General features: G+C 41.6%; 1 protein-coding gene across 1 annotated transcript in view; it reads left to right on the top strand.

The window, feature by feature from the left end:
* PKHD1 (PKHD1 ciliary IPT domain containing fibrocystin/polyductin) overlaps window positions 1-17,321 on the top strand; it is a 482,509-nt gene that overhangs the window by 13,839 nt on the left and 451,349 nt on the right. Inside the window, exons 8-18 of the mRNA XM_032141123.2 lie at window positions 408-472; window positions 1,008-1,047; window positions 2,111-2,181; window positions 5,577-5,678; window positions 6,578-6,673; window positions 8,964-9,105; window positions 11,857-11,971; window positions 13,287-13,565; window positions 14,911-15,000; window positions 15,101-15,191; window positions 16,167-16,309. Of these exons, the coding sequence (XP_031997014.1) occupies window positions 408-472; window positions 1,008-1,047; window positions 2,111-2,181; window positions 5,577-5,678; window positions 6,578-6,673; window positions 8,964-9,105; window positions 11,857-11,971; window positions 13,287-13,565; window positions 14,911-15,000; window positions 15,101-15,191; window positions 16,167-16,309 (1,234 nt within the window). The remainder of the gene's footprint in view (window positions 1-407; window positions 473-1,007; window positions 1,048-2,110; window positions 2,182-5,576; window positions 5,679-6,577; window positions 6,674-8,963; window positions 9,106-11,856; window positions 11,972-13,286; window positions 13,566-14,910; window positions 15,001-15,100; window positions 15,192-16,166; window positions 16,310-17,321) is intronic.

Raw genomic sequence — 17,321 nt, 5'->3', positions numbered from 1 at the left:
TTAGGGTAATACTAGTTAGTATTACCCTAAGCATTTGCCCTAGTGCTAACTAGTATTACCCTAAGCATTTGGTCCTTTCTTTTCAAATGTGTCATATGACAAGTATAACAAAACCTTTATTTTTAAAAAATCTGTTATCAAGTATGAACCCCATAAAGGACAATACAGAAGGTATAATGAGTTCATTAGGGCAAATGCTTAGGGTAATACTAACTAGTATTACCCTATATATATACTAGTTAGTAATACCCTAAGCATTGCCCTAATGAACTCATTATACCTTCTGTATCTACCATTTTCTCTGGCAAATTTGGTTTTCTTTTGCTGTCTACTTTCCTGATTAAAGAGTCAGATCTTCTGGTAGTGAGTTGTCTGGTCATTCTTACCTCTGTTTGTCTTTTCCTTAGTTATCCTATTCAGGCGGACCATGGTCTTGGGACTCTGCAGTGCCATGTGGAAGGCGATTACATCGGTCTGTTAGAGAAGTAACATAATTTTAAAGTCTTATCCATTTCTTTCTTTGTATCCAGACAAAAGCAATTGCAAGATTGGTTCTCATGAGGATAATAATAATAACAATAATTACTATTTGTTGAGAATTCCCTGGAAAACACTACTATATGAAACAGCTCATATAGAAACTAATTTAATGCTCACATACACCTGTGAAGTTGGTGGGATTATTTTTTTGGCTTTGCAGGTGAGAAAAATTGAAGTTAGTTACCAGTAAATCAATATTTAAATGATGCTCCATCTAACTCCAAGCCTGGGCTCTTCCCTGCTATGCAATACTGCATTTGCCCTTTTATTGCTAGAAGTCCACATTGCTAATGATGCTAAACTTGTGAGGTGTTTTTTTTTTTTTTTGCAGGGGGGAACCACTAAAGAAATTACAGGTTTGGGTGGTAATTTGATGATATTGGAGTCTTTGGGCTTATGAAAGCAATGGCCTGGCCCAGAAGATTCGTGCAGATTTCTGAGTTAATGTGTGTTTCTTTGTGTTACAGGCTCCCAGAATGTTAGCTTCTCAGTATTTAACAAAGGAAAGTAAGTAACTGGGTATAGAAATAGGCAAATTTGTCCTCATTTTATATCATCTTGCTTACTTTGTTTATCTTTTTATGATGGAAAATTTTAAACATAGACAAACAGAATAGTATAATGAGACCACATGTACCTCCTTGACTTTTTTTTTTTGAGACGGAGTCTCGCTCTGTCGCCCAGGCTGGAGTGCAGTGGCGCAATCTCGGCTCACTGCAAGCTCCGCCTCCTGGGTTCACACCATTCTCCTGCCTCAGCCTCCCGAGTAGCTGGGACTACAGGCGCCCGCCACCACGCCCGGCTAATTTTTTGTATTTTTTAGTAGAGACGGGGTCCTCCTTGACTTTTTTACTTGGGTGAATAAAATTGTGTCCTCTGCACTAATCTGTAGGCAATGTGTGTTTCAATATGGTGGTGGTACAGAATTTTGGGAATTGAATCTTAAGTAATTTCAAAGTACTGTAGGTTGAAAACTGTCACAAGTATCTTATAAGGAACATGGTTTCATGAAATACATTGTACCATCTAGGAAGAGCCTTCTTGAAAATGGAAGGGGTCCACATTTTATCACACTTTGAAGTGATAAATTAGCATTCTGGAATTCTGAATCCTTACCTTATATTTTGCCCCTACATAATTTGACAGGTGTTTCTGTTAAAAGCATAGGGTCTAATTGATAATAATTGCATTGTAATGACAGTGACAATTATAGCTATACAGCCCAACGTATGGAGATTTTCTCTCTTTCTCATTTTGGAAGAAATAAAATTAATGTCTACTGAGTATTGACTATAGGCCAACTAAGGACTAGGCCCTCTCACACTCATCATTTCATTGAACATTTGGGACACCCTATGAAGCATGCATTATTACCATATGATAATTTTATATATCAGAAAACAACTTTGTCCTGTTGGTATTGTTCTTTAGTCATCCAAGGGAGCTGCTGTTTCAACTGTTCTAAAGATCAATAGAGGTTAGTTCCCAATCTTCCTTTCAGGCAGCCGACTAAAAAAATGCAATCCCAGTTGATATTTTCATTCAAAACAGAACTTTGTCTTTTTCGAAGGTCGATGGTCCACAAGAAGGCATGGCTGATCAGTGCTAAACAGGACCTTTTCCTATACCAGACACACTCAGGTACTATTCCCCTTCACCAAGTACCCCTTCCCTTGTGCCTCACTCAATGTTGGCCCCTCCTTCCCTATCTTTTCGCCATTTCTTGATGACCATTGACACCCAAAGCTGTCCCTACAATCATAGACAGCCTGGTGTTTTTGGTTGAGATTAAATTGCTTGTATCCATGTCAGGTTTAGTTAATATATTAAAAAAGACTCGATAATAAACTTCTATACAAATTCTATGGATATTAACTGAATAAAAGAAAGGAGAATCTTGCCTTATTCTGTCTTCTGAAAGTAAAAGAAAAAAGGTGGCACTTAAAAAATCTTAAAGCACATCTTTCCAGTTACTTTAACATCCATCTCTGAGCGTTCATTCAACAATATATGACTAATATTGATATTAAGCTGTTCTGTTGCCATCTGATGAGTAAACCCTCATACTAAAAAAATGAATGTGAAAATTGGAAGCTTGCTTGGAATTGTGAACTCGATTTGGTAGTAGAAAGCTGGCTACTAAAGAATACTTAGATCCTAGAATGGAATACAGTGACACGGCCACTGAAGAAATGTCTGTGGGGGTAGGTTCAGATTCCAGAAGCAATCAAAATCTACCTTTGTCAAAAGTGCAAGATAATTCACAGGTCATGGAGAAAATGTCATTTACCCTCTAGATAGCCTAATCCTGCAACAGCTGCATTTTGACCCTGACTTTTCCTTTCTTTAAACAGTATTACTAGTCTGCTTGGGGTAAGTTTGAAGAAGCACCCAAGGTAATGGTGATAGTGATAGCTGCTACGGGAAGAATGTCAGACCTTGTTAAGTGTCTTACATACAATCTCAATATTTATTTCACTTAACTATGAGATGGATTAACATTAGCCCCATTTTACAGATAAGGAAACAGACTCAGATAAACAAAGTATCTTGTCCAAAGCCAAAGGTCTTAGTGCTAGAATGTGTAGTTCTAATTCCAAATCTTATGTCCATAGCCAATATATGGTGGGAAGCACCCTCTTCTTGCCACTCCATTCCAAGGTTTTTGTGAGCCTGCCCATCGCTATCAAACCCTAGAATGATTGATAGGCTGACAGGTATCTCTGACGACACAGCTCTTTTACATTTCCAGGGCCAATGTCTTCTTGGGATCAGGACTCACAGGCCTGAACTTCTTCACAGCAGAGCAGGCTGTGGGAAGAGAGGGTGTAGACAGCCATGAAGAGCCCTGGGCTGAGCTCCTCAGGGGCTGACATTCAATCACTAGTTGAGTGTGGTTAAGCCTTTTAAGCTTTTTGAGCCTTAAGCATCTCTAAAATTGACAAAGTGGTGCTTATCCTTCTTATTCCAAAAGTCGTCTAAAGAGGTAGAGGAGCAAGAATCTTGGAATTCATCCAAAATTTCTCTTTCCTCCTCCTTTCCATATCCATTCAATCACCAATTTCTGCCAGTTTTATCTCTTATTTATGATGTATCTATACAGCAACTGTCCATTTCTGGACCCCATCACCTCTTGTGTTATATGCTGCAGTGGTTTCTAGAGGCCCCGACTTGCCCTCTGCCCCTTCAAGCCCCTCCACCGCATTCTCTACATCAAGCGTGTATCTGATGCATGGTTCCCTCCTACTCACCATCCTCTTATGGCTTGCTATCCCCTACTGGAAATGGGTCAAACTTCTGACCTCCTCCTTGTCTGTTTCTCAGCTCTATCTCTGTCTCTCATACTCCAGCCACAGTTAACATGCACTGTGCAATTTCTTCTGTCCACACTCAGGCTATCTTTTGCTTTAAATGCCCTCTCCTTCTCCTCTTCGCTAGGCCACTTCTAATTCATCCTAAGACTCAGATTAGTGTCATCTCTAAACATTTTCTTCTACACCTCAATACTCCCATCCTACTCCCAAACTTCTCTGTTCTTTCATATACTCTCTAATTTCTCTGACCCAAGGTATTAAATGATAGTTTTGCATACGTGCCTTACCATGCTGATCTTCTCGAGGACAGGAACTATTTTGTATTCATCTTTATATCCCTAGTACCACATAATAGGTGCTCTGTGAATGTTGAAAAAAATTATCAAATATCTACAACTATGTTGAAAGTTTAAGAACTTCATAAATTGTTTTGTTTTTGATCTGTGTAATTTTGAATGCATAACAAAAGAATGTGTTAATCTCTATGTAAAGCTGATACAAAATTCCAGTGCTAGTTTTTAAAAAAAAGAAATTATAAAATAGTGGGTTAAAAGCAGGGGGTTATTATGGTTTAGCGGTGAATTTTGGTATCTGAGTGTAAGGGATCAATCTTTGCCTCCATATGTCTCCTCTGCTTTGTCTCATGGGCAAGACAAAAAGCAGTATAAAATAACCTCCTAAAATGTCTATTTTTCAGGGGTAACCATTCATCATTAGCTTTTGTACCTTCAGTTTACACAAAATGCAACTCCTCTTTTCTCTGGAGGGAATGAATCTTAGAAATGTCAAAGCTTGATCATAGGAGAGGAAAGAATGAGATAAAGCTAAATTCTGGGGACTATGTGTCATATTACTGTAGGTAATTTCTTTTTAAAAATTTTTTATTTTATGTTTTCTTGAGACAGGGTCTCGCTCTGTCACTCAGGCTGGAGTGCAGTGGTGCCATCTCAGCTCAGTGCAACCTCCGCCTCCTGGGTTCAAGCAATTCTCCTGTCTCAGCCTCCCAAGCAGCTGGGATTACAAGTGCACACCACGGAACCTGGCTAATTTTTGTATTTTTAGTAGAGACAGGGTTTCACCATATTGGTCAGGTTGGTGTCAAGCTCCTGACCTCAGGTGATCCACCTGCCACTCGCTTCGGCCTCCCAAAGTTCTGGGATTACAGGCCTAAGCCACTGTAGGCAATTTCAAACAATCAGGAGCAGCATGAAAGAACTGGGTATGAGGTGTGAGGTGCATGTGGGGAAGGAGCATTCAGTGTGGGGAAGAGTGGGAGGGTCCTAAAGACAGTGAAATTCAGTCTTCTGCTTAGAGCAAATTACAGATTCATATGGGTGAACTGAAACCTTTCCCAGTGTACCCAAAGTTGGTTCCTCCTTGTGTTGTAACTTACTGTTCCCTGACTTGTCAATATTGTCCTTGAGGTCAGGAGACAGATTTTCTGAGAAAACATCATGGTACCTAGGGGCTTTTGCTGATACCATGAATGACTCCACATTTCCCTTTCCTTTCAAATATTGATCCTCGATAATGTATACTTCTGGTCTTTTTCTTAATATGTGCATTTTTAAACAGTTATTACTAGAAAAAAATTCAACTGTTGCTGGACTTAGAAAGTTAAAGTAAGAAATAAATTATTAATATCTCCTATTGTTATATTATTATCTAGGTCATATTCTGGTCTATATTTGGAAGCTTACTTTTTATTTTTAACTCTTGCAGAAATATTATCTGTGTTTCCAGAAACTGGGAGCCTTGGGGGAAGAACAGACATCACAATTACAGGAGACTTTTTTGACAATTCTGCCCAGGTTACCGTTGCAGGTAACTATGTTGAAATGGCTGAAAATAGTTCATAGTTTTAGATGCTCTAGGAGATTATATGTCTGTATGGCATGAGGGATGCAGGAGTAAGCAAGCTTTGCCCCTTCTGACTTACCATGTTTGATAAGTCATGTGTTTGGTTGAGACCAGGTGGGATTTCGGTCCTACAGTACATGGGTCACAGGAACAGAATGTCCCGTAGACACACTCACAATGCACAGGCAATTCCCTCAGGTGCCCCTATCTTGTGAGTGAAGAGAAAGAAAGAAGTACAGCTCCTTCTTGACAAAGGTTTACTTCTACTGAAAACAGCCTCTCTCTTCACTCTCCCTTGTTAGCTATCTTGATATAGACAAGCAAGAGTGGGTGGGCATTTGCTATGCAGATTATTCTGGAAATCCCCCGCACCCCAACCTTGGCAAACCCTTTTGTGGACCTGTCTAGAGCCTTTTGTTTTGCCAGGTCCTGTAGTAGGTGGGATGCTTCTGTAGTTGGTGACACCAAGAGTGTCCTCACACTGTCATGTCACACTTACCTCCCATGCTCAGCTAAGTGGTTCAGTATGTCCCCAATGAAGAGCACTCCATTGCATGGCTTTCCTTCTGAATTCTCCAAGCTGCCCTATGCTCTGCTGCTCTGCACTCTCTCTTTGCTCCTTCAATTGGGGTGACAACTTTTGCTATTCCATCCACACCCAGCCCTTTGCCTTAGAAGAGGAGCCTGTCTACTTCAGTCTGGTCTTGCCATCACATCTTCCCACTGCCTCTCTCTCTTTCTCTCTCTCTCTCTCTCTCTCTATATATATATATATATATATATAATTATACATATACCCACACACATATACATATACATGTATACACACACACACACACATAAATTTCTTTAATTCCCTTTAGGCATTCCTTGTGATATTAGACACGTGTCTCCCAGGAAGATTGAGTGCACTACTCGGGCTCCAGGAAAAGATGCGAGGCTCACCACCCCTCAGCCAGGTAAGGAAGCCACCAGGGCTGTTCAATAAACTCTGAATATCTTTAATCATGATGGGCTGGTGAGTAGAAATAAAAGTGTTTGAATTCTTTCTTGTCTATTTGACTGGCTTACTCGGTGAGCCCTGGGTCCACGATACCATTGTCAAGGCTCTCCTTTCAGGAAGGCTCTTAGCTTTATTCAGGTGCTTAGTGACATTGCACTTCTAGCCCCAGCCAGCTGTATGGCCAGTGGCGTCCAGAAGAGACCATGGTCTAGAAAGCATAACTGCCCTCAAGATATTGTTATAGCTACTGGAAGAAACCCCCAAACTGCCCACCTTCGTTCAATGGGTCAGTTGCACGTCCACTGGCTAAGAAGACAGGAGCATTAGAGTGTGCTCTGCTATGCTCAGAACAACAGCATTAGACAAGGACGGAGAGTAGGGCACAATGGGATGCATTTAAATATGAATTTTTCTCCCCTGTGGGCATCTGTCTGCTGCTTTGAGAAACAGGGATATATTGTGATGTTGCCACCAGGTTATGCCTGAAGTGGGCAGAAATGGAGGAGGCAAGGGAGCTTCCAGCTGTCCTTCTCTGTGTAAAGCATCCACCCTACAGCAGCAAATTAAGAGCACAACACTGGAGCACTTTTCTGCTGAGCATTAGAACTGAAGGCTCAAGTGTAGTCAGGGATGAAGGGCAGTTGGTATGTTACCCAGCCAAGAACCACAGGCTGCACGTCTGTGCCCAAGGGGCTGACTTAATGGTTAAACTACAGGCAGTGAGAGTCAACTCCAGAGGCACAGCACCTACAAGGAAAGTTGCCCAGCAGGGGAAGAAACTTTTCTAAAGAAAGGGCATTCAGGTGTGAAAATGTATGCAAAGTTTTGGCTTGAGAATTCTCCACCTCCCAGATCTGCAGTTTTTACTCAGGGAAAGCTTCCATCCGAGGAAACAAAACTACTGAAACAAGTAATTGAGATAATGTGTGTTTCCTGTCAGGAAATAGAGAGTCAGCTCCCTTTTTGAGTATTTCCTGCTTTAGCTACTTGAGTAGTGGTAGGATAATTTCCTGAATGCAGCTGGTTTGACAGTTAGTGATGTCCTTTATGAAGGGCTTTTGAAGTTTCTTCCACAGAAGCTGGGGGAATTACTACGGAAACCAATTGTTCTCAACCAGGGGCAATGTTGCCCCTCCGGGGACACGTAGCAATGTGTAGAAACATGTTTGGCTGTTAGACCGGAAGTGATGGTAGTGGTGATGATACTGACATCTAGTGGGCAGAGGCCGGGAAGGCTGCTAGACATTCTGCAATGCATAGGACACCCCCTCACAACAGTTACCCAGCCTAAAATATCAATAGTGCTGGGGTTGAGAAACCCTGGTTTAAAGTAATAGTTTCAAAATATGCTCTTACTTTTCTGTTTATTCCTTATCCACCTCTCCCTTTTAGGAGTTGTTGAGGAACAACAGTATTAGTTTAAAATAATAATTACCACAATTACCTTTATTGAGCACTTACTGTATTCCAGGCTCTTTGAGTATATATTTTCCCTTGGTCCTAGTGTATTATTGCTATTTTATTATTGGTCCCATTTTGATGCATGAGAAAATGAAGACGCAAGGACATCAAGGAATTTGCTCAAAGCTACACGTCTAGCTGTGATTCCAGAGTTTTACCCTCAGCCCAAGTTAGCATTCAATATTGATTGTACCTGTGCCTTTGGCCTCAGGGTTTGCTTAATACAAAATACATATTAATACAATATCATTTAAAATGTCATATAATAGCAGCATGCCACATATTTGGCTCTGTGTGCAGGTCCACAAATTGAGGCTATGACACTTGAGAAACTTAAGGATTGCCAATGTTATGGGAAAAAAAAGGACTTTAAGGAATTGAATTTCACAGCAGAACTGGGCCTTAAAAGATACTGAAGCCCACTTCCGGCTTTGGGAAGCACAAGGCCAAGCCACGTCAACAGCACACAGTCACATTGTCCTCCTTTTACTCAGCCTCAGCTTCTGTTTGCTCATTCACATTTTCTCCAGGACTTGATTCTCTTCTCTAGGCACTCTTGCTAAAAAGGCTAACTCCTGACCCATGGAATGTTTACTGCTTTCCAGAACATTTGTATTTCATATTAACTACAGAACCTTTCATATAACTACTCTATCTGGCTCCAGGTTGACTCACCTTTACAGGTAGCATCTGGGTCATCTTTCACCTTGTAATTTGAAATGAAGTAGTTCCCCAATTTGGGAAGGTGTGCCCTGTAATGTTTATGAGATCTACATGTCTTACAGGCAATCGAGGGCTTCTTTTTGAAGTTGGAGATGCTGTTGAGGGATTGGAACTGACTGAAGCCACCCCAGGGTACAGGTGGCAGATTGTCCCTAATGCCAGTTCTCCATTTGGGTTTTGGTCAAAGGAAGGACAACCTTTCAGGTATGTTGTAGGAAAAGTCGGGGAGCCCACATCAAAAGCACCTTTACTAACCTAGGTGAGGCTAGGAGACAGATAAGGAAGGTATCGAGATTTCCAGGAATTTATAACACTAGCCAATTCAGCAACAACAGAGTTTGACAGTATTCTCAATCAGTGTTGGTCATGCTAGTGCAGGGACAAATTTTGATCAATATGTAAAATGTATTTTCCACAACTGAGTTTACAATCTGTTTTGGAGATGATTATCAGCGAACATTGAGCTGAGCAGGCCGGGAGACTTGAAAGACAGCAGAGTAAAACATGCTTTAGGTACATGGTTAAGAGGTAAAACTAACATCTGGTTGATGCCAAAGAAAGATCTAAGAATTCGCCCTTTGGGTACATGAGGGAGCAAAGTCTAGGCAGCATTCTGTAGGAACAACCTTCCAGTGCTGAAGGTCAACCCAATGGCCCTTGTATAGCAGGGGAAGCTCTTGCAGGTTCTGTGAGACGTTGTTTCAGTAGTGGTGATGGCATCATGATTCTAATTTTCCTGTTTAATGGTGTGTAATTCCTTTAGTCTTTTTAGTCCCTTCAAGGATGTAGCCAAAATTTCTAGTATTCTCAAGTAAGCTTAAAAATATAAAAGCTTGAAAATTGCTTAGAACACTGTTTCCTTAGTGTGTTCTCAGTGTATATGTTGAAGGATAGATCCTTTACTGAATGACGGATCTCTTTTCCCTTTGAAATCCCTCTTAGAGAGGATGGCTGTGACTCATGAGTGTGAATTTCAGCCAGTCTGTGACCTCCTCCAAATATTTTACCATTTTTACCATTGAAAGTAATGGCAAAAACCGCAATTACTTTTGCACCAGTCTAATAGATTTCAACTCAATTGTGTAATGAAAAGCTTAGAGAATTTTTAGGCATTGAATAAGCCAAGTAGGGTTGGTAATCTGTGAGCAGGAAAGTGTCTCCTGAAGCCTTACTTACTAGGTACTTAACCATGAGTTTATGGTTTTAAAGTGGCAGTTAAGGCTGGATGCTATGGCTTGAGCCTGTAATCCCATCTACTTGGGAGGCTGAGGCAGGAGGATCGCCTGAGTCTAGGAGTTTGGGACTAGGCCCTGTCTCTAAAAAGTAAAAAATAAAAAATTAGTCAGGTGTGGTGGTGTGCACCTGTAGCTACTTGAGAGGCTGAAGTGGAGAATTGTTTGAGCTCAGGAGTTTGGGGCGGCAGTGAGCCATGATCACACCACTGCACTCCAGCCTGGGCAACAGAGTGAGACTCTGTCTTTAAACAAAGAAATAAAGAAACAAAAATGTGGCAGTTAATTTGTGGTCCATTGTAGCACCTAATAATTCATCTTTGTCATAGTTTTTAACGACCATTTAATAATGTTCAAAGGAAAATCTTTCAGCTACATTTGGTGTATTCGGGAGTGTTAAGGAGTGAGTCAGCCTACCCCAAAAGGCAAAAGAACATTTCGACTTCTATAGTAGGTCTTGCAGGGTATGTCCCTTTAACTGCCATTTTGAGGAACCACAAGCCAGGTAGTAACTAATTTTCCATTCCCTCTCTCATTAATCTCTTTAAAATCTAAAAATTTTAAATTAAAAAATTAAAATATTTATTTATTGGTAAGTTAATGTAATTATATTGTGGACCTTTAAAATAGTTATTTTTGAAGCTATTTTTAGGTATAAAATTATCTAAAAAATAGAGATAATGTATATACATTAAAGCAAAATTTAAAAACATCTTTATATTGATCTGAAGATTTAAGAAAATAGCATTATCAGAAAATATTCTTGGTATTTATTTACACAGTCTAATCAGTTCCTTAACTATATCTGCCTATAATAATAGGTTGCTGGAATGTAAATATTAAAAATATGATCTTTTAAAAATGTTTTATGAAATTGCCTGTAATCTTCTTCAAAGTTGCATCTGATGGGTTTTAATTTGAAATTGTTGACATTTTGAATTGACGCTTATCCGGTGATCATAATATTTTTAATTAGAAAAATGCTGTCTGCAGGTGTTGAGATAGCCGGTAAGCTCAGAGCAAATTCTGATAAGCAATCTGTCTTTATTTCTAATAATAAGAATAATATTTACGATAGATTGAGCTTCTACCACGATCCAGGGCCTGCAATAGCTGTATTAGGTGGTTTTATCAGCTAAGCCTCCGTATAGCTGTGTGCTGTGGCTACAACTTTCCCAAACATGACACAACAGCAAGGGGATTTGTGTCCAATGTAGAGATGTTTTGGGCTACTGAGACTAGTCAGGTGCTATATCTCTTTCTAGAATATTCTGGACAATCATGTGGCGGAAGAATCAGGTTGTTCATGAGGCCGGGCGCGGTGGCTCACGCTTGTAATCCCAGCACTTTGGGAGGCCGAGGCGGGCGGATCACGAGGTCAGGAGATCGAGACCGCGGTGAAACCCCGTCTCTACTAAAAATACAAAAAAAAATTAGCCGGGCGTGGTGGCGGGCGCCTGTAGTCCCAGCTACTCGGAGAGGCTGAGGCAGGAGAATGGCGTGAACCCAGGAGGCGGAGCTTGCAGTGAGCCGAGATTCACCACCTGAGCCCAACCCGGGGGACAGAGCGAGACTCCGTCTCAAAAAAAAAAAAAAAAAAAAAAAGAATCAGGTTGTTCTTCATTACCATAAAAGAAGACAAAGTACAAGGGCAGACATTTGTTGGTTCAGTGATTCAGGCCTTGGTTACTCTTGCTTGACTCTATGTTCTTGCACTTTACAGAGCACGGCTCAGTGGGTTCTTTGTGGCTCCAGAGACAAATAATTACACTTTCTGGATTCAGGCAGACAGCCAAGCTTCCTTGCATTTCAGCTGGTCAGAGGAACCAAGGACTAAGGTATTCACTGTCTTCTCATTTTCCTTTTCTCTGTTGCCAGTCCTATACCCATGAAGAAAGAAAGAATCAAAGTTAAGGCTCTCATGTTTTACAGATAGTTTAACATGCCATTGGATGATCAGGAACTTTAATTGTTGAAAAAGAATTTGAACGTGAACCTACTATTTATTGAGCATTTACTGTAAGCCAAATATTATGCTACATCTTTTATAGACCTTGTCTCTAGTTTTCACTGCATCTCTGCAAAATGTATGTATGTATGTATATATGCATATATATTACGTATGTGTTTGTGTGTATATACACATATATACATAAAGATATATGTATGTATCTTTTCCACATGAAGAAATTGAGGCTTAGAAAGATTGTGTGGGCCAGGTGTGGTGGCTCATGCCTGTAATCTTAGTGCTTTGGGAGGCTGAGGCAGGCAGATCACTTGAGCCCAGGAGTTTGAGACCAGCTTGGGCAACATGATAAAACCCTGTCTCTATTAAAAATACAAAAATTAGCCAGGCATGGTGGTGCATGCCTGTAGTCCCAACTACTTGAGGGGCTGAGGCAGGAGGATCACCTGAGCCTTGGGCAGTTGTGGCTGCCACTGCACTCCAGTCTGGGCAACAGAGTGAGACCAAAAAAAAAAAAAAAAAAGAAAGAAAAAAAGAAAGATTGTGTGCCCAATCCACTTGGATAGCAAAAGGCACATTCAGGATTCAACCCCAAATTTACCTGACTCCAAAACTTGTGCCTTTTCCACTAATTTTGGGTGGAGATGTAGGCGGCTATATGTAGGAATTCCCCATCAACACTGAAGGATAAGAAAAGATGCCTTTAACAGCAGCCAAAATGCACTTATGCTATTGACAAAGAATCACAATATTTTCCTCAAATTATTACTATGTTTCTCTGAAATTGATTTGCTAGTTTATTGGAGAAATGTCATAGATTTTGATGTGATCAAGTCATTCCAGGTCTCTGAAGGGCTTAATACTACCTTCTCCATAGTGTCATGTAATCCTAGGGTTTAGGTTGGTTGTTCCTTCTCTGAACATGGCCCATCTAGTCTCATTTGAGTACTACTCAATTGAAATATATATATATATATATATATATATATATATATATATATAGATAGATAGATAGAGAGCTGGAGAAGCATAAATAACCACAGGGCCGAGGTAACTGGGTTATGTTATGTTAAAAGGCAGACCAGTTCAAAACTGTCTTGTTAGTAGCAGTTCAGACACTTAGTGTCTGAGAAAGAGATGCCTGGAAGCTTCATAGTATGGATCATGATATGCTTATTTGGGCACAGGTGAAAGTGGCCTCCATCAGCGTTGGCACTGCTGACTGGTTTGACTCCTGGGAGCAGAATAGGGATGAAGGGACCTGGCAGCAGAAGTCTCCCAAGTTGGAGCTGTTGGGTGGAGCCAAGTATTACCTGGAAGCAGAGCATCATGGGATAGCCCCAAGCAGGGGGATGAGGATTGGTGTCCAGATTCACAACACCTGGCTGAATCCTGATGTGGTCACCACTTACCTACGGGAGAAACACCAGATCCGAGTCCGAGCCCAGAGGCTTCCAGAAGTACAGGTCTGTGTCTCTTCCCAGTCCCATGGAGCTGAACTCTGGAAGGAATAAAGTCCCACGTAGCAGGAGCACTGACTGGGAGCCTGGGGACCTGAGGGGTCATTATAACCTTGCTGTCAAAGAAATAGGATATCTCTTTAACAGCATAGTGAAGATGTTTACAAAAACGTGATGTCTTATTCCTGAGATTATCTTACTCATTGAGTTAGTTTTAGGAATTTAAGTTCCAAGTAAGTCTTCTTTTAGAAACTTATTTCCCAGAAAAGAGACAAGGTCCTCTAAACACACGCCCGACACGTGTGCATGCATGCATGTGAGCATATACACATTAAATTCCGTAATTTTTGACTGATTCAGGTCCTCTTTCCCTATAGGCTGTGTTTTCTAAGTCTACTTTGAAAATGTCATGTCCTTTAGGTCTCTGAGCTGTGCCCCATATTTTTGTTGAAGAGTTTTTATGTATTATAGTTTTTTGTTGTTCACTTTTTGGTGTACAAAGACAAATCAATATGAACTCTGCCCTCTAAAGCTTACAGTCTAATAGTAAAACATGTACACAAATAACCATAGAACAAAGTAGAAAGTAACAAGTGATTTAAGAGATTAAAAGCTGGCCAGGTGTAGTGGCTCACGCCTGTAATCCCAGCACTTTGGGAGGCCAAGGCGGGCTGATCACAAGGTCAAGAGATCGAGACCATCCTGGCCAACATGATGAAACCCTGTCTCTACTAAAAATACAAAAATTAGCTGGGCATGGTGGCATGTGCCTGTAATCACAGCTACTTGGGAGGCTGAGGCAGGAGAATTGCTTGAACCAGGGAGTCGGAGGTTGCAGTGAGCCGACATCACGCCACAGCATTCCAGCGTGGTGACAGAGTGAGACTCCATCTAAAAAAAAAAAAAGCTGCATAGAACTTACTCAGTAGCAAAAGTATAATGTGCCCTACAGGGAATGTGTTGATGTGTTGGAAGCAAAGCAGAGACTGCATAAGCCTCCAAGAGAGGGTGCATGCCATGGAGTTGCTTCTGCCTGCTGGGCTACCCTTGGGAGAAAGCAATTGGTGAGAGGGGCTGAAAGTGCAGCATTCAGTGGCAACTGTTACATCTCATACTCTCAATCAAGGCGCACAGATAAATAGGGAGACTGACATCTCTATTATTCCAACAGAAGTTCTCATTAGGCTATGACGCTGTGTTCCTCAGAGATTTCTGAATGTTAAAGCATTGAAAAGTTAAAATTATAATAAAAAGGAAATAGCAAGCTGAGGAGGAATGTCCTGTGTTCTTAGATTGTCTCTCTGGCTTAATTAGCACTGTCATTTAGTCTTGTCTCTCTTGACTTTTGTAGGTGCTGAATGTGTCAGGCAGAGGAAACTTCTTCCTTACTTGGGACAATGTCTCTAGTCAGCCAATCCCTGCAAATGCCACAGCCCATCTGGTGGGAGACTTCTTCAAAAAATGAGGGATGGGGGTGGGAGAACTGGGGGTGGTCTTTATGCTCATGATATAAATTCCTGGCATTTTTTCCTTTGTAATAGATTCAAACAACCATTGAGGAGTTACTTGCAGTAAAATGCAAACTGGAACCCCTTTGGGCTAACATCCTTCTCCGGCTTGGATTCGAAGGAGGTGCTGTCCCTGGCTTCACACATTCTGATTGTCTTTTTCATCATGGTCTTCTTTCTTGCTATAAAATGAGAACAATCCCCATTTCCTCTCCAAGGTGATAACAGAGTAAAAAAAAATATGAAACCTGGATTTGGACACTGAGTGGCCGAGGGACTGCACTGCGCTGTGCTTGGGAGGGTGATGCTCGGCGGGCGTCAGTAGAAAGGAAAGGCATTCCTCCTGGGCTGTGAGGTAGAGTGCAGCACCCTCCTATACTCCCCATGCCACACGGTGGGAAAAAGTCAAAGACATAGGTGAGAAACATGCAAACATAGCCAAAACCATACTAATCTTCTTCAAAGTACATCTAAAGGAATTACTACTTAAGAAAGTAGTCTTAAGAAATTCTTAAAATGTGAGGGTATGTTTTTAAAACTACTACTAAGGTGAACTAAATTCTAGTTATTTTTGAACACCTCTTCCATCTTGATATTCCTTGTCTTTTTGCTTCTCAATAGTTTTTCATATCCTGCTACACAGAGAAAATGCTAAAGGATTTTCAAGGCTCCAGGAACACAGAATGAGTTTCTTAGAGCTGGAGCCTTCAAGCCAGGGGTGCTGAGCACTCATGCTGTGGCCAGCTCTCCCAGGGCTGAGGGGCCCATATCATGGTGAACAGGACAGCCCCTACAACAAAGAATTATCCAGCTCCTAAAATATTAATAGTGCTGAGGTTGAAAACTCCTGCTCTAAAGTCTTCTTGTGCCAACAACTTTGTCCCTAACTGAGTTAGAAACCAAGGATGCTGGGGAGTTAGAGTTGAGGAACTGAGGCTCAGAGAGGTTGAGTTACTTACTCAAGGTTGCATGGGTAATTGGGTTAGAACGGGGGTTTTCTTAAGTGAGATACTCTAAAATCCTCATGCACACATATCAGGGAGCTCTGTCTTGTTTAACAGCTATGCCTGTCTTTCTATTTTATCTGAACTGCATCCAGGCCCAGAAGTTGCCAACTCTGATGGGGACCTCACCAGTGGGATGGAGCCCTTCTGTGGCAGGTTCAGCCTCCGTCAGCCTCGACACCTTGTCCTAACTCCTCCGGCTGCCCAGAAGGGCTATCGGCTAGATCAGTATACACACGTGAGTAGCAGTCTTTGTGCTTCTGGGTCAGGTGGGTAGGTATTGGTATTGCTCTCTGGATTCGAGACTGAAAACTCAGAAGCACAAAGGAATGATTGCCGTGATCTGCCCAGGCTGTTTCAGGCTGAGGTTCTAGGTCTCTTGACTGCTGTTTCAGGTATGAACGGACACCACTGGCCCCCACTTGTGTGTTGTTACCTAGGAATGCCTTTGTATTAGCTGTGAGACTTGTGAAACTTTATTTGCTACAATATTTTCTTTGATCTCTAAGAGTGCAGACTGTGTCTGGTTTTAAATGCTGATTCCACACCCAATGTGCCTTCCAAGTCTGTCTGAAGTACAGTATGCCTTCATTCACTCATCTGTAAAATGGACAGTAATGTGGTCTATCTCTCAGGACTGTGGTATAGATTAAATGAGATAATCTAGTAAAGTACCTGCACAGTTAGGACCCAGTGAAGGCTAATTATTGTTACTCTAGTTGTTGTCATTATTTTTTATTTTTTATTTTTTTTTGAGACGGATTCTTGCTCTGTCACCCAGGCTGCAGTCCAGTGGCGCAATCTCGGCTCACGGCAAGCTCCGCCTCCCGGGTTCACGCCATTCTCCTGCCTCAGCCTCTCTGAGTAGCTGGGACTACAGGCGCCCGCCACCACGCCCGGCTAATTTTTTTGTATTTTTAGTAGAGACGGGGTTTCACCGTGGTCTCGATCTCCTGACCTCGTGATCCGCCCGCCTCGGCCTCCCAAAGTGCTGGGATTACAAGCGTGAGCCACCGCGCCCGGCTGTTGTCATTATTGATGGATTGAATTGTCTGATGCATTTCACAAACACCTCTTACATCCTTTGCTTCGATAGCTCCACCACCCTTGTAAAAGAAGTGCAGCTGATTTGCCCTTTGGGAACCAGAGTGAGTTTTGCTGGAGTGGTGGAGCTCATGGCGGTAGTTTCTAGTCTTTTCCCAGTTGGGCTGCTGTGGGAGTTGGGGCTAAATGGTTCAGGCTTGAGCTCC

Source organism: Hylobates moloch, unplaced genomic scaffold (assembly GCF_009828535.3).
Source record: "Hylobates moloch isolate HMO894 unplaced genomic scaffold, HMol_V3 SCAFFOLD_20, whole genome shotgun sequence".
Classification (NCBI taxonomy): Eukaryota; Metazoa; Chordata; class Mammalia; order Primates; family Hylobatidae; genus Hylobates; species Hylobates moloch.
The sequence above is the reverse complement of the archived record's forward strand: the minus strand, read 5'-3'. Positions and strand labels throughout refer to the sequence as shown.